This window comes from Hypanus sabinus, chromosome 5 (genome assembly GCF_030144855.1).
Source record: "Hypanus sabinus isolate sHypSab1 chromosome 5, sHypSab1.hap1, whole genome shotgun sequence".
In the NCBI taxonomy this organism is placed as follows: Eukaryota; Metazoa; Chordata; class Chondrichthyes; order Myliobatiformes; family Dasyatidae; genus Hypanus; species Hypanus sabinus.
Window position 1 is genome coordinate 131,301,946 of NC_082710.1, and position 21,147 is coordinate 131,323,092.

Here is a 21,147-nt window from a genome sequence, read left to right on the forward strand (position 1 = left end):
GGTACATGAACGTACAGGGAATACTGGAATATGGACATGATGTAGGCAGAAGGGACTGGTTTCACTAGGGTGGATTAATAGATTTGGTGCAACATCGAGGGCTGAAGAGTCCGTTCCTGTGCTGCATTGTTTTGGGTTATGTTTATTCTTTCATTGTGTGCTGTGTCGCACGACATAGGCTATCGTGGTCTTTCCCTGACCATGGTTGTTCTTGTCAAATATAGAAATATTTGAAACTGAAGTGGCTTGCCATTGCCTTCTTCGGGGCAGTGTCCTTACAAGACAGCTATTATTAATACTCTTCAGAGGTAATCTGCCTGGAGTCAGTGGTTACATAGGCCAAACTTGTGATATGCATTCGCTACTCATATGCCCATCCAGCTCATGCTCCCGCTCCCATGGCTTCACATCACCCTGATCAGGGGACAAAGCAGGTGCCACACCTTGCCCAAGGGTCACCTGCAGTCTGGCAGTGGGAAAGAGCTCCTTTCACCTCCTTTGGTAGAGACCCCCCACATTATGTGCTGTGTCCCAGGAGTTAATCATTAGAAATGTTGAATCATCGAGAAGAAACTATAAAAATCAGACAAGCACATTACATTTGCCACATAAGTATTTAACATATATGATTGCAAACCTTAACCTGGCAAACAAATGATTTTTATAACATTTCTGAGCTTGGCTAAAGCCAGCCAGCATGTAAAGAATAACTCACCCACAGGGAAGAAAAAAACATTTATTGCATAAAATCATCAATACATTCCTACATCCATTGGCAATAATGTATTTTATTTTATAAGTAATATTTAATAAAATGCAAGAGTAATTGGCATTATGTATTTGACATTTCTGTCGTACCTCTGTACAGTATTATTACAAGATGAATATGTTTTAAGTTATCCTGTAAAACCTCTATAAAAATTAAGCTGTTTAGTGTCCATTAAAAAGTGCACCTTGTTCTCAATATTAATAAAACATTTCAAAATGCTCACTTACTGTTGTAAAAAAATCTGTCAAGCTGTCGCATACATGGTCATTGCTGGGTTTAAGTGCAATGTGCTTCATCATAAGTGTTTGGACATACACAAATAATTTACAAAGAATAAATTAACATTCATAAAACCAATAAGTGAGTCAGGAATTAGATAGCATGGTGTGAATTTCCCTAGCCCTGAGTGTTTGTTACACTCCATTGGTGCTGACATTTTCTGGCTTTGTGATGTGAACTATGGCAAAAGAAAAGGTTCATATTTGACTATCACGGATATGTTAACCTTGTGAGCTACAGAAATAAAAGTATAGCTACAGTGCACAAAATAATTGCTTCTACAACAAAATTTTAGTCCAGATTTCTGAGTTAACGGTGACTTCATCTCAAGTAGCTTTCGGAAGTTATACTGTTTTAACAGAACTGTAATACATTAATTAATAAAAGCAAATTGGCTTTCATAAATACTCCACACACATCTAACTATGGCTAGGAACACTGAAAAGTTCAATCTCAATTTTAAAAAATCAATGTTAAGAAACATTTATGTTGTACCACAATCATATGTAGTTGTAGCATCATAACAAGATATGTTAATTGTTTAGGGATAATTACCAATATTGTCAAAAACATTGGAGAGATTTAACACTTTATGACTATTCCTTCATTACTATGGAAGATAGTAGTCACTATGCTACCAGTTGTACTCTAGCTTGCATTATAAAAATGTAGTGGGATCAAACATAAGGAAAAATAGACAAAGCAATTTGGTCAGGCATCAAATAACATTTGATATTAGAAAACCAAAATAGAATCAATGTTTCAAATCAATCTGCCTTTACTTTTTCTTGTCAGTGACCTCTCATGCATTTCTGAAAAGAAGTCATTGACTTAAAACATTAGATCTCTCTCTTCCTCTCTCTCTCCCCACCGATGCTGCAGAACCAGTTGAGTATATTCAGCATCTTATGGTTTTGTTTCAGATTTCCAGCATCTGCAGTGTCTTAATCAATGTTATCGGACGATATTCAGTGACAATTTCTGCTCATAAGGTTACACATTTATAAAAGTTTTGGAACTAAAACCAACAGTTTCTAAAACTCATGCATTACTTATTTCAACTTTATGAAGATCTTACTTCTAATACTCCTCTGAAGTATGATTGGAGGCTTGAACATTGCTTGCTACAACTCAGGTATTACAGTTTTGCTTAACAAGTGATAACATGCAACACATTTAAAATGAAGTCATGGCAACTCAACAGGCTGTTTTGTTTAAGTACTGTTCAACATAGATAAAACTGAACCTCCTTAAAAAAGAACTATGGCAGACTGCTCACCATAATATTGATTGTTGTCCCAAAATTAAACCGAGCATTGAAGAAGGTGAAATTGATTTAAAGACATTTTGTACCGATTTTTCGTCTGCAACTTTGAGATAATTTCAATGCACGGGGCCGATATTTGAAAGCATAATGTTATAATCATTAGTTCATGTCGCACTTCTTTATTAGCAAAACATACATAATTCTGGGGGCGTGGCCTTGTCTTTTGCACTTTCACTGAAATTAACTGTAGCTACAAATATCCTGTGATGTATCTAAACCCAGCCAGCTGGGTATCATTGTTTGGCAGCTCCCGATTCTCTGCCTCAACAGTTTCTGTAGCAGGAAATGTCAATAACACCCGTCCTTCCAGCTTCCGTCCTTAAGAGAACTGAGTGCAGTTATGGGCTTTGGAGGCTGAAGAAAACTGTAAATAAAAGAGCATAAATTATATTACAGACCACCAAGCTTCCAGTGGCCCATTACATGTATCATTTACACAACAGTTGCTGCATGTTCCATTGCATACATTCTCTTGTGTTATGGCACATGCAGTATCAACATTAACAGCAGTCTTTGGTAAAACAGGGTCACACTGACTGCAAGGTGCTTTATATCAGGGTATTCAGATATAATTTATCCCTGACTTCAAATCTGACAAATCATTCTTTATTTTTCTTTTCTATTATGGTTGCACTTAAACTGGATTGCACACTAATTACTTCCTCCCACATTCAAACTCCTCCATTGACAAGAGGGTATAATTATGGGACTGGACAGACAAGTTGTCCCTGAAATTGCAGACATAAGAATTAATTAATGAGAAAACATATAGCAAGTGCGAGCTGGAACAGATGTAACCTTTTAAATCTTCAACCTTCTTTAGACATTTCCTAATATTTTTTTAAAATGTTGAGTGCTTTATGTAGCACTGCAATCAAATATTGACAGGTTACTAAAGGTGGTATTACAGGACAACTAGAATCAATGGAACTGACCCATCACTTCTTGGAAATAAAGAGAAAACGTCAGAGGAATGTTATCAATGTATGTTTGATTGAAGGAGTAGTGCTTAGAGAACAGCCATTTAGCTGTAAAACTATTATTGTGGTTTTTTTCTGCAGGCTGGTACATAAATATTATATCATTGCCCCAGTATAATAAAGGTCCAGTGAGCTTTATGAGATAATGCCTATGAAATATACAAGTGGGAATGAGATCAAGTTTCATCAACTTCTCAAAAAAGTCTACACAAAGTGAGGCCACAATTTATTTATGTTTCTGTCACATCAACATGCTACTCATAGTCATACAGTGTGGAGACTAAATGCAGATTGGGTAACTAACCATGTTGCAGGACACAGCGGTCAGTAAGTGTGTCTTCCAGTCACCTGCCAGTTTTACTCTCCATTTCACTCCTTTTCCAATCTATCTGTCTTCACTATCTGACACAGTTATAGTACAGCTTAATGCAAGCTTTAACAATATACGTCATCCAAAATATTACATTACATTAAATCCTTTTGGATTTAATGGCAAGTCCAGCAGTTCCATTTTGTCAACATCCAAACATTAATATTCCAGATTCTCAATTAAAATCCTTTGATAACTTTAGATAATCATCCTGACACTTCTCATCTTCTGCTAATTTGCAAAATCTTGCTGCTAACAGCCGGGAATGAACTTCACTATCCTATACGCTGATCAGTAACTCCCCATCTTGAGAGAAAGGTCCACTCACCTCCGGACTGGTTGAGCTAACTTGCTCCTCGGAATTCCACTACCTCCAATAGTGGATGTTGGTCTGGGAAGGCCACTCCGACCTGGGATCCCTGTGGTTCCAGGCCTGCTCGGTAAAGGGATGCCAGAGCTCGAGATGGAATGCAAACTGACCGATGTGTGGATCCCATTGGTGTTGCTGACAGTTGGACTCACATATGCTGTTGCTTTTGGCGGCTGTCTTACTGACAGTGGGAAATGGCTGACACTGTTGACTCTGTGTTGAAGTTTATTGAGAGAAGAGCCTAAAAATGGTAAGTATTGAGATTAATTATACATCACAGATATTAACTTTTCTACTATGCCAAATGATTTTTAATTACGTACTCAGTGGCCACTTTATGTGGTGCAGGAGTGGACCCAGTATGATCTTCTGCTGCCCATCCACTTTAAGGTTCCGTGTTATCCATTCAGAGATGCTACTCTGCACACCTCTGTTGTAACGCATGGTTACTTGAGTTTTGCTGCCTTCCTGTCAGCTTGAACCAATCTGGCCATTCTCCTCCAACCTCTCTCATTAATAAGGCACTTTAGCCCACAGAACTGCTGCTCAATAAACGTTTTTGTGTTGTTTGCACCTTTCCCTGTAATCTCTGGAGACCATTGCGTGTAAAAGCTCAAGGAGATCCGGCAGTTTCTGAGATACTCAAATCACACCTTCTGGCACCAACAATCATTCCACGATCGAAGTCATTAAGGTTACATTTCTTCCCCATTCTGATGTTCGGTCTGAACAACAACTGAAACTCATGACCATGCCTGCACTGAGTTGCTGCCACTTGATTGACCAATTAGATATTTGTATTAATGAGCCAGTGTGTGGGTGTACCTAATAAAGTGGTCACTTTATTCTGCATTCAGTTATAGTTCTACCTCAGTGCACTGTGTAATGACTTGTTCTGTATGAACAAACTTTTTTACAGTATCTCAGTACATATAACAATAGTAAACCAATTCCCATTCCAGTTGAGACCTGCTTAACCTTTACATTGAGCTGTGACCACCTCTATAGCCATTTAGTTGTGCACTTGAGTCCAAATCTTTGAGAACTAGTAACCTGGAACATTCCCCTGGTCAGATATTCACCATAAGTCTTCAATGCCTGATTCAAAAGTTATTAAAAGCAAATTACTGCCTCACACAGCAAAAATCAAATAAAACCACAGGTGGTGGAAATGTGAAACAAAAACAGAAAATGCAGGGAAACCACATTAAGTCTTCCCAAATGTTGATGGCTTCTCTTTTCACAGCTGTCACATGAATTCAGAATCAGAATCGGGTTTAATATTGCTGGCATAAGTCATGAAATCTGTTGTTTTCCAGGAGTAGGAAATTGTAATACATAAAAATAAAAAGCCATAAATTACAATAAGTATATATTAACAAATTAAATTCAGTAAGCAGTGCAAAAAAAAAAGAGAAAAAAAAGCAGTGAGGCAGTGTTCATGGATTCATTGTCCATTCAGAAATCTGGTGGTGGAGGGGGAGCAGTTTCTGAAACATTGAGTGTGTGTCTGTCTTCCAGTTCCCATACCTCTTCCATGACGTAGCAATGAAAAGTCCTGGGTGATAGGAGTCCTTAACGATGGATGCCGCTTTTTTGAGGCATCGATTTTTGAGTGCACCCTCAATGATGGGGAGGCTAGTGCCCATGATGGAGCTGGCTGAGTTTACAATTATCTGCAAGTTTTTCCAATCTTGTGCAGTGGTCACCCCCCACCCCATTCCAGACGGTGATGCAGCCAGTTAGGATGCTCTCCATGGTACATCTGTAGAAATTTGTGAGTGTTTTTGGTAACATACCAAGTCTCCAAGGTTCCAAGGTTGTCAACCCGAGGACAAGCTCCCACTACCTAAAAGTGCTCCTCACGGCATGCGCCTCAAATAGCCTCTGATAACCAAGTCCAAATCCTGGCCTTCTCATGTGGCTTAAGCCCGGTGGAACTGTTTCTACTGACAGGAAGGTGGGTCCTGGTGCCTTAAAACCAGTGCTTTGGGTAGATGGAGCTCATCAGCCTGGGAAGACAGTCCATCTGAGAGAGGGAAAACTCTGATTTCAAACCTCTGCTGCCTTGCGGCCATACCCACTCATGGGAAAGGCTTCGGGAGTAAACCCTGAGGACAAATCCGGAGCTGGAGTCCCTAAGGCAGTCCGACATTGCCTTCTACCTCGCTCTGGCAACTCCTGCGATGTCACTGGTGCCAAGCTGTATCGGCCTTTGCCCTTCCCTTGGAAACAGCAGTGTCATGGAGAGGGGAGACTTGCTGCATGGGCAACTGCTGGTCTTCCAGAAAACCTTGCCCAGGCCTGTGCCCTAGAGTTTCCAGGCACAGATCCATAGTCTTGCGAGACTAACGGATCCCATCACATCACATCATCAAGACTCCTCAAACTCTGAATAAAATATATCTACTGTTGCGCCTTCTTTGGAATTGCATCAATATGTTAGACCTAGGATAGATCCTCAGCGATGTTGATACCCACCTACTTAAAACTGCTCACCCTTTCCAGTGCTGGCCCCTTGATGTGGACTGATGAGTGTTCCCTCAGCATCCCCCTCCTGAAGTCCACAATCAATTCCTTGGCCTTACTGACATTGAATGCAAGGTGGTTGTTGTGACATCACTCAAGGAACTGATCTATCTCAATCCTATGCACCCCTTAGTCACCATCTGAAATTCTGCCAACAATAGTTGCGTCATTGGCAAATTTATTGTTTGAGTTGAACCTAGCCACACAATCTTGAGTGGAGAGACAGTAGAACAATGGGTTAAACACACATCCTTGACGTGCACCAGTGTTGACTGTGGGAGTGGAAGAGATGTTACTTCTGATCCAGACTGACTGAGGTCTTCCAGTAAGGATATCAAAGATCCATTTACAGAGTGAGGTACAGAGGCCCAGATTAAAGAGCCTGTTGATTAGAACTGAGGATGTGATTGTGTTGAACACAACCTGTAATCAATGAACAGCAGCCTGACACAGGTATTGCTATTGTCCAGGTGACCAAAGGCCGAGGGGAGAGCCAGTGTGATTGCACTAGCTGTCAACCTATTGTGATGACAGGTAGCTGGTCCATGTGCTTGCTCAGGCAGGAGTTAATTTTGGCCATGACCAACCTCCCAAAGAACTTCATCACAGCACATGTCAGTGAAACTGGGTGATAGTCATTGTGGCAGCTCACCCTGTTCTTCTTGGGCACTGGTATGATTGCTGCCCTTTTGAAGCAGGTGGGAACCTTCAACTGCAGCAGTAAGAGATTCCAGATGTCCTTGGACACCCCCACTAGATCACCAGATGGTTGGCACAAGTTTTCAGTGCCCAACCAGGTACTTTATCAGGGCCTGGCACCTTGTAAGGGCCACTGTCTTGAAAGATGTTCTGATGTCGGCCTCTGGGATAGAGATCACAGTTTTGCCAGGTCTGGAGGGATTCGCACAGGTATGGTTTTATTCTCCCTTTCAAACCGTGCATAAAAGGTGTAGAGCTCATGTGGGAGTGAAGCACCACAGCCATTCATGATGTTAGGTTTTGCTTTGTGCTAAGCAATGGCCTGCAAAGCCTGCCAGAACTGAAGAGCATCCGATTCCGTCTGCAATTTCAATCAGAATTGTTGAAGTTGGTAACAACTGTAGCATATTCATTCAGACTTGAAGATGAATCCCTGAATATTGTCCAGTACATGACTCAAAGTGGTCCTGCACTTCCCTTGACTATATGTTCTTGGCCCTCACCACCGGTGTTGCAGACTTTAGTCTCTGCCGAAACAACAAAAGCAGAAGTACAGCCACACAACTGGACTTTCCAAAATGTGGCTGTGGGATTGCATGGTAAGTATTCTTGAGGGTGGTATAATAGTGGTCAGGTGTGATCAATAGTGGTCAACTCTGGCTCTGCACGTAATATGTTGGTGGTAGTTGTTCAGAGACTTAAAGCTGGCATGGTTGAAATCCCACAACAAAGGGCAGGCATCCAGCTGGGCTGCTCCATGACTGTTGATCATGGTGCTCAGCTCCTCCAGAGCCTGCCTGATATTGGCCTCAGGTAGAATGTACACTGCTACCCGGGTGATGGCAGAAATCTCCCTCAGCAGATAAAATGGACAATAATTGACCACTAGATGTTCCAGCTCAGGTAAGCAAGGTTGAAACTTGATTGTTCTAGCATTTTGTGTTCTTGGTGTCTTAAAAGGTTTCTTCAGCTCAATTCTTGCTATAACAGTTCTTAACATAGTACTTACTGTAGAATATAGAATAGTACAGACCAGTACAGGTCCTTTAGCCAACGACGCTGAACCAATCCCTTAACCTACTCTAAGATTAATCTAATCCTTCCCTCTCCCATAGCCCTCAATTTTCTTATCACTCATGTAGCTATCTAAATGTCCCTAACATATCTGCCTCTGCCACCACCCCCGACAGCGTGTTCCGTGCACCTACCACTTCTGTTTACAAAACGTCCCTGACATTTTCTCCTATATTGCCCTTCGATCATCTTAAATCACTCCCTTGTATTAGCAATAACATGACAACCGACGTCAGAAATCTGTAATGTGCCAAGTAATCTTTCTTATTGACCCAACTTGCTTCAGGTGAAACAGCGATTTCTGCTTCTTTCAATTTAATATGATGCTGATAAGGTGTGTCCCTCATATGGAGATCAGCGGTGACCATGTCCTTCTCACCACTCCAGTTTCATTCCATCTCACTCCCATTCTAATCTCTCTGTCCTCAGACACTCTTCCAGTGCAGCTTAATGCTATTTTTAGCAACAAGGCCATATTTCTCAACATTATGCTGATGAGGCAACATCTGGAATACTATTTTCTGTTTTGGCCACCCTTCTCTAGGGAAGGAGGCATTAGACTGGAAGGAGTGCAAAAGAGATTTACAAGGATGCTGTCGGTACTCAAGCAACTCAGTTAGGAAAGAAGTTGAGAAATTTGGGACTTTATTCATTGCAGCATAGGAGAATATGAGATCTCATGGAGGTGTATAAAATCGAGAGGAATGTAGATAGTGTGATTGCACGCAGTTTTTCCCCCAGGGTTGGGGAAATCTAGGTCAAGAGGAGCAGCACATACAAAATGTTGGAGGAACTCAGCAGGTCACATAGCATCTATTCCAGCATCTTATGTGTTTTAAAAACCAGAGGATTAAGGTGAGAGCAAATGCAATTTTTTTCAGCCACAGGGTGTCAGTATGTGGAATGATCAAGGATTAAGGATCAACTTTATTTACCAGATACATATGTGTTAGAAATTTGATGTGGTGTGTTGGTCAGTGCGTGGCATGCAACAAAAAACAATAGGATTCAACAGTTAAAAAGAATAAAGAGCCATAGACAAAAAAAAAGTTTGAGTTTAAAATACATATATGGAATAAAATGTACATAAATAACACCATATACTTCCAATGTAAACAGCATTATAAAATGTGGCTTAAAGTGTTTACAGTGCAGTGCAGTGAAAGGGGTTATAATAAAGGGATGCGGGGGGAGAACTAGAATGGTCATTTTGATGAACTGCCTTGGGGAAGAAACCAAAGATGTCATGATTTTTTTTTTGTTTTAATACGCCTATAGCACTTTCCATAAGGAAGCTTTTGGAAAAGGCTGCTTGCAGGTCTTTTTCCTGCCTGCTTGTTTGTCCTGCACGCATACAAGTCCTGCAGTGAAGACAGACTACAGGTAATAACCTTCTCCGCTGACCCCTGACAGTCCACTGTAGTTTCCCTGTATTATGAGCAGATGTTCCGCCAAACCAAGAAGTCACGGCTGATTTGATGATGGCAGCCAGTACATTCTGGGGAAGATGAAATTTTACCTGCTGCTACAAAAAGTGTACATTCACTGCCGAGCCTCTTTGTTAATGGAGGAGATATGGTTCTCCCATTTGAGATCCTGTAAAATAATGATGCCCAGGAATCTGAGAACAGGACCTACCAAAAAAGTGAATGAGGCTGATGGGTTATATGTAAATGGAAGTTGGACGCAGATAAGTTTAGTGACATTTTAGAAGGATTTGGGCCAAACTTAGTTGGGAATCTTGGTTAGCATGAAGCAGTTGGGCTGAAGGTCCTGCTTCCAGGCTGTATGGGTTTTTGACACACTAAAGCACATTACAACCTTAAATAAAGTCCACAATTTCATTTTATCAGTTTTTAAGCATTTATGTTTCACAGAAATATGCCACACAACATTCAAACTTGTGTAGGATAGATCCTATGAATGTTAAAGTCAACTTATGCAATGCTGTTTTGCAATGCCTTTGTTTTACTCCCCCAGAGTGAAACACTCAACAGCATAGGTTTAAGGTGAGAGAGAGAAAGTTTAAAGGAGACTTATCAGCTTAGATTTGTTTTAAACAGAGTGTGGTAGGCACCTGAGATGCTCTTTCCAGATTGGTGGTAGAAGCAGGTCTTGATAGGAAGATCCTACATTTGGACAGACACATGAACAGATAGGGAGAAGTGGTCAGTTCAACTGGCATCATGGCTGAATGACCTGTGCCTGTGTTGTGCTGTCCAATGAAATGCAGCAAGAACTAAGCGGCTGAACCATGTCACTCGCCAAATTCAACAGAGTTTATTCATTTGTGCATCACTCTGACACATCTGACAGGCATCAGATGCACAACAAGTGACATACAATGCAATTTCTTTAGAGTTGTCAGGAGAGTAATTCCATGTCACCCTTCAACAATCAGCACTGATTAATTCCCACACTGCATCTGAACTCTGAACTGTCTGATTTCTTCTACAAGTTTACACATGGTACCACCGTGGTGGGCTGAACCTAAAATAATGATGAATCTAAGGAAATAGAGAGCCTAGAGACATGGTGTCATGACAACAACCTTTCACTCAATGTCAGCAAGACAAAAAAGCTGATCACTGACTTCAGGAAGTGGGTGGGATGGTGCTCACAGTCCAAGTTACATTAATGGTATTGTTGTGAAGAATGAAGAAAGCTTCAAGTTCCAAGGAGTGAACATGTCCTGGTCCAACCACATTGACACCACGGCCTGGAATGATCATCATTACCTCTACTTTCTCAGGAGACTAGAGATTGGCGCATCCCCTTTGACACTCACCAATTTTTATCCATCTATCATAGAAAGCATCCTATCCAGATGCATCACAGCTTGGTATGCAACTTCTCAGTCCAAGACCACAAGGAACTGAAGAGAATTGTGGACACAGCTCAGCCCATCATGGAAAATAGCCTACCCACCATGCACCCTATCTACGCTTCTTGCTGCCTTGGTGAAGAACCCAATGTAGTCAAAGACCCCTCCTACTCCAGATGTTATCTCTTCACCCATCTCGTTAGACAGAGATGCAAAAACCTGAAAGCACATACCACCAGGTTGAAGGATAACAAATAAAATGAGCAAATGGACCTCTTATACATGATGGACTCTTGACTTCACAATCTACCTCATCAGGAGCTTGCACCTTATTGCCTGCCTACATTGCTCTTTCTTTGTAATTGCAGTAGCTGATTCTGCATTCTGTTATTGCTTTCCCTTATACTACCTCAATGCACTGCTGTAATGACATAATCTTTATGACTGACATGAGAAACTATGTTTTTCACTGTACATGTGACAATAATAAACCAACTTACCAACTTGTTCACTGGAAAATTCATCATAATACTGTGCAGCACCTATCAAACATGAATTTAAAATGTCCGCTACCCTTCTCCAACCTTTGTCATTCCTACTTCCCAAATGCACAATGACTATTTTTGCCTTCCATCCTACAAGCTTCACTCCACTCAGCAGGAACTGCTGTAGAAGCTCAGCTGACCTGTTATTTACCCCTGCTCACCGACACTACTTCTCACCATTAAGTGACGGACACAGATCCAACATCACCTCAGTAGTAACTTTCAAACATGCCTCTGAGAAAGTAGAAACAAGATCTCTAGCTTACATGAAGATCAAGGCCAGCAAGTGCAGAAGTATCTCCATTGTCAAAGGTCAAGTCGCGGATCAAAGATTTCATGTTAATGGAACACCTGTCCCAACTGTGTCAGGGAGGGCAAGAACCCAGATGTTGTGGTCATGAGTGAGGGGGTCCTGCATAGTGAGTTCAGGGAGTTAGGTGCGAAGTTGAAGGGCAGGACCTCCAGGGTAACAATCTCAGGATTGCTACCTGTGCCACATGCAGGTGAGGCAAGGAACAGAAGGATTATACAGATTAATACGTGGCTGAGAAGATGGTGCAGGAGGAAGGGCTTCAGGTTTTTAGATAATTGGGCTTTGTTCCAGGGAAGGTGGGATCTGTTCCGACGGGACGGAACAAGAGAGGATAGCGAGATGAAGAATAAAGGACAGGTGGGGAATACATGGTTCTGGAATATTAAGTGTGTAGTAGATAAAGGTGAGGCGGAACAAGTGATAAGGAGGACACATGTACAGAGGTATGGTCTGACAGAACATGGAGTTAAATGTGTTGAAAGAATAAGTAAATTTAGGAAGGACAACAAAATTCAAGGGGCTTATAGCCCGATGGGAGTTCAGGGAGCTGGGTAAAGCACAATAGGCAGCGATTTAAACAGAGAGAGGAGAAATGGGCTAAAAATTCTATATCTGAATGCACGAAGTGTCAGAAATAAGGCGGATGAGATTGAAGCTCAGGTGCGAATGGGTAACTATGATGTTGATGGGATAACGGAGACATGGCTGCAGGGAGATCAGACCTGGGAAATGAATGTACAAGGGAATACGTGCTATCGTAGGGGCAGAAATGTGGGCAGAGGGGGTGGGGTGGCCCTGTTGGTGAGGAATGAGATTCAGTTCTTTGCAAGGGGGGACATAGGATCAGGAGAAGTAGAGTCTGTGTGGATAAAACTGAGGAACAGTAAGGGCAAAAAGTCCCTAATGGGTGTTGTCTAAAGGCCACCAAACAGCAGCATGGATATTGGGAGCAAGTTGAATAGGGAGTTAACATTGGCATGTGGCAAAGGTAATGTCGCAGTAGTTATGGGGGATTTCAACATGCAGGTGAACTGGGAGAATCAGGTTGGTGCTGGACCACAGGATAGGGAGTTTGTAGAGTGCCTACAGGATGCATTCTTGGAACAGCTTGTACAAGAACAGACCAGGGACAAGGTTATTCTGGATTTAGTCTTGTGTAATGAACAGGATTTGATAAGCTATCTTGAAGTAAAGGAGCCATTAGGAAGTAGTGACCATAATATGATATATTTTTAATCTACAATTTGAGAAGGATAAGGGCAGATCGAAGGTGTGAGTGTTACAGTTGAACAGAGGAAACTATGGAGCCATGAGGGAGGAGCTGGCCAAAGTTGACTGGACAGATAGCCTAGCAGAAAAGACAGTGGAACAGCAATGGCAGGTATTCTTGGGAATAATGCACAAGGTGCAAAATCAGTTCATCCCCTGCAGAAGGAAGGATTCAAAGGGGGGAAAGGGGCCACAGTGGCTGACAAAGGAAGTCAGAGATTGCATAGCATTAAAAAAAAAGGAAATATGACAGAGCTAAGATGAGTGGGAGGACAGATGATTGGGAAATTTTTAAGGAAAAACAGAACTTAACTAAAAAGGTTATACGGGGAGAAAAAAATGAGGTACGAACGCAAGCTAGCCAGGAATATAAAGGAGGATAGCAAAAGCTTTTTTAGGTATGTGAAGAGAAAGAAGATAGTTAAGAACAATGTTGGGCCCTTGAAGAATGAATTGGGTGAAATTGTTATGGGAAACAAAGAAATGGCAGAGGAATTTAATTAGATCTGTCTTCACTAGGGAAGACACAAGCAATCTCCCAGATGTATGGATGGGCCAAGGACATAGGATAACAGAGGAAATGAAACAGATTGACATTAGGAAGGAAACAGTGATGAGCAGACTGATGGGACTGAAGGCTGACAAATCCACAGGTCCAGATGGTCTGCATCCTAGGGTACTAAAGGAGGTGGCCCTGGAAATTGCGGATGCATTGGTAATCATTTTCCAATGTTCTTTAGATTCAGGATCTGTTCCTGAGGATTGGAGAATGGCTAATGTTATCCCACTTTTTAAGAAAGGAGGGAGGGAGAAAACAGAGAACTATCGTCCAGTCAGCCTAACATCAGTAGTGGAGAAGATGCTAGAGTCCATTATTAAAGATGAAATAGTGGCATATCTAGATAGCAGTGATAAGATCGGGCTGCGCCAGCATGGATTTACCAAGGGCAAATCATGCTTGACTTATCTATTGGAGATTTTTTCGAGGATGTAACCGGGAAGTTAAACAAGGGAGATCCAGTGGATGTAGTGTACCTCGATTTTCAGAAGGCATTTGATAAGGTCCCACATAGGAGATTGGTGGGTAAAATCAGAGCTCATGGAATTGGGGGGAAGATATTGACATGGATAGGAATCTGGTTGGCAGATAGAAAGCAAAGGGTAACGGTGAATGGGTGTTTCTCAGAATGGCAGGTGGTGACTAGTGGGGTGCCACAGGGCTCGGTATTGGGACCACAGCTCTTTACGATTTACATCAACGATTTAGATGAAGGCATTGAGAATAACATCAGCACGTTTGCTGATGATACTAAGCTGGGTGGCAGTGTGACATGTGATGAGGATGTTAGGAGAATTCAGGGTGGCGTGGATAGGCTGAGTGAGTGGGCAGATACTTGGCAGATGACGTTTAATGTGAATAAGTGTGAGGTTATCCACTTTGGGAGTAAGAACAGGAAGGCAGATTATTATCTGAACGGTGTAGAGTTAGGTAAGGGACAAATACAAAGAGATCTAGGAGTCCTTGTTCATCAGTCACTGAAGGTGAATGAGCAGGTGCAGCAGGCAGTGAAGAAGGCTAATGGAATGTTGGCCTTTATTACAAAGGGAATTGAGTACAAGAGCAAGGAAATCCTTTGCATTTGTACAGGGCCCTGGTGAGACCACACCTGGAGTACTGTGTACAGTTTTGGTCTCCAGGTTTAAGGAAGGACATCCTGGCTATAGAGGAAGTGCAGCGTAGATTCACAAGATTAATTCCTGGGATGTCTGGATTGTCTTACGCAGAGAGGTTAGAGAGACTGGGCTTGTACACGCTGGAATTAAGGAGATTGAGAGGGGATCTGATTGTAACATATAAGATTATTAAGGGATTGGACAAGATAGAGGCAGGAAATATGTTCCAGATGCTGGGACAGTCCAGTACCAGAGGGCATGGTTTGAGAATAAGGGGTAGGTCATTTTGGACAGAGTTAAGGAAAAACTTCTTCTCTCAGAGAGTTGTGGGGGTCTGGGATACACTGCCTCGGAAGGCAGTGGAGACCAATTCTCTGGATGCTGTCAAGAAGGAGCTAGATAGGTATCTTATGGATAGGGGAATGAAGGGATATGGGGACAAGGCAGGATCCGGGTATTGATAGTTGTTGATCAGGCATGATCTCAGAATGGCGGTGCAGGCTCGAAGGGCCAAATGGTCTACTTCTGCACCTATTGTCTATTGTCTAAATGCCAGTGAAGAGCTTGGGCTCATGGTATGATGCTAAGTTCAAGGTCACCGAGCAACTTAAACAACTCAAAAAGGATACCATCATGTACATAGCTCATACCAGCAAGAAAGCTGCCAGGAAAACTCAAGCTGTGACGCTTCCAGCTCGGCATACTTCCAAGTGTATTAACAGTGTATGAAATCCCCATCAATAAGGTGGAAAAGCTCGAAAGAGTGATCAGCTCACATGTGAAACAGTGGCTTGGACTTCCACAATGCCTAAGTCCTTTGGGCTGTGTGGGAACGGCAAATTAGATTTACCAATTGCAAGTCTTGTGGAAGAATTCAAATGTTCTAAAGCAAGGCTGGTCATGATCCTCACTGAATCTGAAGATACTGTTATTCGAACAGCGGCCCCCCGTGCGGCAACGGGAAGGAAGTGGACCCCATCTGAAGCCATTCAGAGTGGTAAGTCTGCTTTTCGCTTCAGGGATGTGGTTGGTCAAGTCCTACTTGGGAGAGCTGGGCTCAGGCTCATCCCAGGCTCCTCAAAGGCACAAGGCAATGTCAATGGAGAAGAGACGGCTCGTGGTGGAGGAGGTGAGGAGACAGGAGGAGGCAGAGCAACACGTCAGGGCCGTCTCAATGGCCAGGTAGGGCCAATGGACTAGTTGGGAGAGCTTGGAAAAGAGGAAAGTCAGCTGGCGTGACATCTGGGAAATGGAGGGTTCTTGGCTAAGTTTTGTCATCCGAGCCACTAATGACCTCCCACCCACACCCCAGAACCTGATGGGGAGAAGACCCCACTTGCTCTCTTTGTCAAGCACCTGGATCACTAAGGCACATTTTAACAGGATACACCATGAGCCTCAGCCAGGGGTGGTATACTTGGTGGCATAACCAAGTTCTCAGACAGCTGGCATCCATCTTGGAACAGAGGCAAATCACTACAAATGCTCTCCTACAAACATCGGCAAGAAATGTTCACATCATACGATTTGTACCAGCAGGCCAACCCCCAGAGCATCAAATAACATCCAAAGAGGTAAGCATTCTGCAGGTTGCTCGGGACTGGAAAATGGACGTGGACTTGGAGAAAAAGCTTGTGTTTCCCCCAGACATTGCAGCTACAACACTCCGGCCAGACATAGTCCTGTGGTCCACAACCACCAAGCTGGCATATACTGTGGAATTGACACTACCATGGGAAGATGATGTTGAAGACAGCTTATGACAGGAAAAAGACCAAGCACTCTGAACTGGCAACTGAAGCTGCTCAGAACGGCTGGAAGACCAAGATTTTCTCTGTAGAAGTGGGATGCAGGGGATTTGGGGCTACATCTACGACCAGTCTATTGAAGAAGATGGGGGTGAGGGGTTATTCACTCCAACAAGCAACCAAGTCCTTGTCAAATGCAACAGAGAAAGCAGTAATTGGATTTGGATTAAAAGGAAAGACAACAATTGGGCTGCAAGATGAAGACAGGAGGGTACGGAACTGAGGGGGTGTATCTGGGATGCCAGGTAGCAGCATTGAGCCCTCTGGAGACGTTGTGGGCTTATCAATGAAACATCAGAGAAGGAGGGTGCCCACCTGAAGATCCCGATGAGGTACCCACCCTCCTTATCACCACTCCAAGCCCACTGCCAACATCAAGAGTGCCAATCTATCATAGGGATTGAAACATCAAGTCCTATTAGCTTTACTTACTAATCACACAAGAGGTCACTCCACAGACTTTGCAATATGTTAATACTGCTTGGACCACAGACTGGTATAGAAACTCCAATGAAGAGGAATGCAAAAAGGCTACAGAGAGTGGTGGACTCAGCTAATTTCACCATGGGAACAACTCTCTGCATAACTAAGGGCATTCAGAAGAGACTCTATCTCAGGAAACCATCATTAAGAGCCCCACCAACCAGGCCACGTCCCTTCTCAGCACTGCATCTAGTAAGGAGCCTGAAGACCCACAATTCAACTTCTTCCCCCACTGTCACCAGGTTCTTGAATCAACCTGAGAACCTCTAAAACTACCTCGGAATATCTTTCTTTTTACTCCTAACTTGCATTAATAGTTATTTCAGTTTGCTTTGCCGTGCAGGTTATGTATAATTTATGTTAATATACAATAAATTTATGTTGTTATATTTGTGGCATTTGTACTGCTTTCTTACTGTTGTTGCAAAAAGCTAACTCTCATGGGCTTTTTCCCCTTTACTGCCTGTGACAGTAAACTTGAAACTTGAAGCCATTGTTCCTTTAAACCGTGCTGGCGTCTGAACCTCTGCCAAGAAACAAAATAAACACAAGCAAGAAGCAGTCTCTCTCAGCAGCTCCCATTTTGCTGACACGCACTATTCTACCATATAAAGCAACATTAATTGTCTGCATTCCTGCTGCGAGAGCTAAACTTATTCTATTTGGCTTTGCTAGATCAATGGATCCTGTCAGAAGGATTATTGTAGGTAAACCTTGTTTTGATTGGATGGGTTACAAGCACTGTTACAACAGCAGATCAGCCACTGAGAAGGATATTACTGTTCTCCAGTATTACAGCTGGCCTACTTTAAAATAAAATTCCTGCTCTCAATGTTACACAATGACAAACAGTAACGATTAATACTAGGAAATGTTGGAAGCACTCAGCAGGTGAGGCAGTACCTGAGGAAAGAGAAACAGTTAAAATCTCAGGTTGAAGACCCTTTGTCAGAACTCACGTTCATAATTAGATCATTTTAGATATACACTAAAACACCAATAATCTGATATCGATAAATCCTGATGACTGGCCTTCTGGCTTACTACACAATACATGCGATGAATCCTTCCTAATTACTGGGGCACTGGTTCCCACATTTCATTCTCATTCACCTGGAACCTAGTGCCCATGCTCCATCCTCCTCACACCCAGATCCCTACCCCCATTTACAATCTCTGGGAAGCTCCATTCTTCCACACCAGGACACCAGTTCCAATGCTCCTTCTAAACTGCACTGGTTCACTGGAAAATTCATTACGATTGCATGCAAAATCTAACAAAAGTGAACTTAAACAATGTTGGCCCATTAATAGAAATATCTTGGAAAATCTGCTAGCCAACCACAATTCGAAACACAAACATGTCAGATTATCAGAGTTCACACAGGTAAATTACATTCATGGATTGTCATCCAGGATTTCCAACTGAAATCCACCTACCGCAATACTCCTTATCTCTGCTCTTTGGTTGGAGCATTCCTTCACGGCAATTTATTTTAACTCCTCCTATTGCTGTCTCTTCCGAACACATTCTGATCAAGTGCTGAAACTTCAGTACCTGTTTATTCATAATATCCCAGCTTCCAAACACTATAAGAAAAATAATTTCAGGCATAGATCAATTGTGAATAGTATTGTTGCCAATGCTTCAATTCTCCCCCACTGGGATCTGTATTGCAGACTATGCTTTGCCAAGAACTACTGCCTGTGAGCAGGTTCTGAATGCTTGAAGCATGCACTATCGTTCCAACCTCTCCATCTTACGCCCACTACAAAGTTGCAATGAAGCTCAATTCATTTTTCAGAAGCGGCAATGTAACCTTCTCTATTAACCGCTATATTAATTTAGATGACGTCTTTGTATGGCAGGGATTACTAATGAAGTGTAATGTATACGTCGTGGTTCATAGAGAAAGGAGAAATATTAAAGATACTTGAATTGATTCACACAATGTGAACATATTAATTTCTGGTTATTTAAACTACCTAATCTCTTCTGAATTCTTGTTTTTCCACCAAAGTTTCAGGACTCTGGATGCTAGTCCAATTACTTAACAACTCCACCTCCACACCAAACTTGGAGACTTCTGTCACTACAAGCTAGCAGATAAAAATCTTTCACCTTTGACGTTGGCTTTTCACTTTTCAAGGATCCTAGAAATACAACTTTTTCTATTTTTCAGTTTTATTTCCATGTTTCCCATCTCACCTATATTTTTATTTATCTTCCAAAGTTCTGGCTAAGAGGCCCTCCATTGGAAGGCTTCAACCATGGATATTACATCCTAGATGCCTACGAGATACACAAGTCAGAGCAGTACAATATGAAGAGCAAGTTGCTCCTCATGCAGCAGGTTCCCCCTCTCCTTGCAGCTGATGAATCCAAAGGAAAAGCAGTGACCGGCACATTTGGCACCAGCAGCATCACAGGAGTTGTCAGTCAGTGTTAAGCTCAACGTAGAACTACTTTAGGGCCTCCAAATCCAAGTTCTTCCTCAGGGTTTAGTGCCGAAGCCTTCCCCATGAGTGGATATAGCCACAAGTTAGCGAAGGTTTGAGGTCAGGTAGGTGGCGTTGTAGATATTGAAGTAGGTTTTCAAAGTTTGCAGAGATTTATGCCAGTTAGAAGAGTGGGCTGAGCGATGGCAGATGGAGTTTAATGCTGATAAGTGTGAGGTGCTACATTTTGGTAGGAATAATCCAAATAGGACATAAATGGTAAATGGTAGGGCATTGAAGAATGCAGTAGAACAGAGTGATCTAGGAATAATGATGCATAGTTCCCTGAAGGTGGAATCTCATGTGGATAGGGTGGTATAAAAAGCTTTTGGTATGCTGGCCTTTATAAATCAGAGCATTGAGTATAGGAGTTGGGATGTAATGTTAAAATTGTACAAGGCATTGGTGAGGCCAGATTTGGAGTATTGTGTACAGTTCTGGTCACCGAATTATAGGAAAGATGTCAACAAAATAGAGAGAGTACAGAGAAGATTTACTAGAATATTACCTGGGTTTCAGCACCTAAGTTACAGGGAAAGATTGAACAAGTTAGGTCTTTATTCTTTGGAGCATAGAAGGTTGGGGCGGGACTTGATAGAGGTATTTAAAATTATGAGGGGGATAGATAGAGTTGACCTGGATAGGCTTTTTCCATTGAGCGTAGGGGAGATTCAAACAAGAGGATATGAGCTGAGACTTAGGGGGCAAAAGTTTAAGGGTAACATGAGGGGGAATTTCTTTACTCGGTGAGTGGTAGCTGTGTGGAATGAGCTTCCAGTGGAAGTGGTAGAGGCAGGTTCGGTATTGTCATTTAAAGCAAAATTGGAAAGGTATATGGACAGGAAAGGAATGGAGTGTTATGGGCTGAGTGCGGGTCAGTGGGATTAGGTGAGAGTAAGCATTCGGCTTGGATTAGAAGGGCCGAGATGGCCTGTTTCCGTCCTGTAATTGTTATATGGTTATATCAGTTTTCCTTCTCTTAGAATTAGTCCCTTAGAGAATCAGAGTGGACAGCTATGTGTGGAGTTAAAAGAGATGGGGGAGATTTTGAACAATTTCTTTTCTTCAGTATTCATTAAGGAGAAGGATACTGAATTGTGTAAGGTAAGGGAAACAAGTAGGGAAGTTATGGAAACTATGATGATTAAAGAAGAGGAAGTACTGGTGCTTTTAAAGAACATAAAAGTGGATAAGTCTCCGGGTCCCTAGGACCTTGAGGGAAGTTACTTGAGAAATAGCAGGGGCACTGACAGAAGTATTTCAAATGTCATTAGAAACTGGGATGGTGCTGGAGGATTGGTGTATTGCTCATGTGGTTCCTTTGTTTAAAAAGTG

The 21,147-nt window shown here is 42.3% G+C and overlaps 1 protein-coding gene across 1 annotated transcript in view; it reads right to left on the reverse strand.

Annotated features, from left to right (window-relative positions):
• Positions 1-832: 832 nt before the first annotated feature.
• Positions 833-21,147, reverse strand: part of slain1a (SLAIN motif family, member 1a) — a 149,342-nt gene continuing 129,027 nt past the window's right edge. Inside the window, exons 6-7 of the mRNA XM_059969161.1 lie at positions 4,054-4,336; positions 833-2,739 (exon numbers count right to left, since the gene is read on the reverse strand). Of these exons, the coding sequence (XP_059825144.1) occupies positions 2,664-2,739; positions 4,054-4,336 (359 nt within the window). The 3' untranslated portion in view covers positions 833-2,663. The remainder of the gene's footprint in view (positions 2,740-4,053; positions 4,337-21,147) is intronic.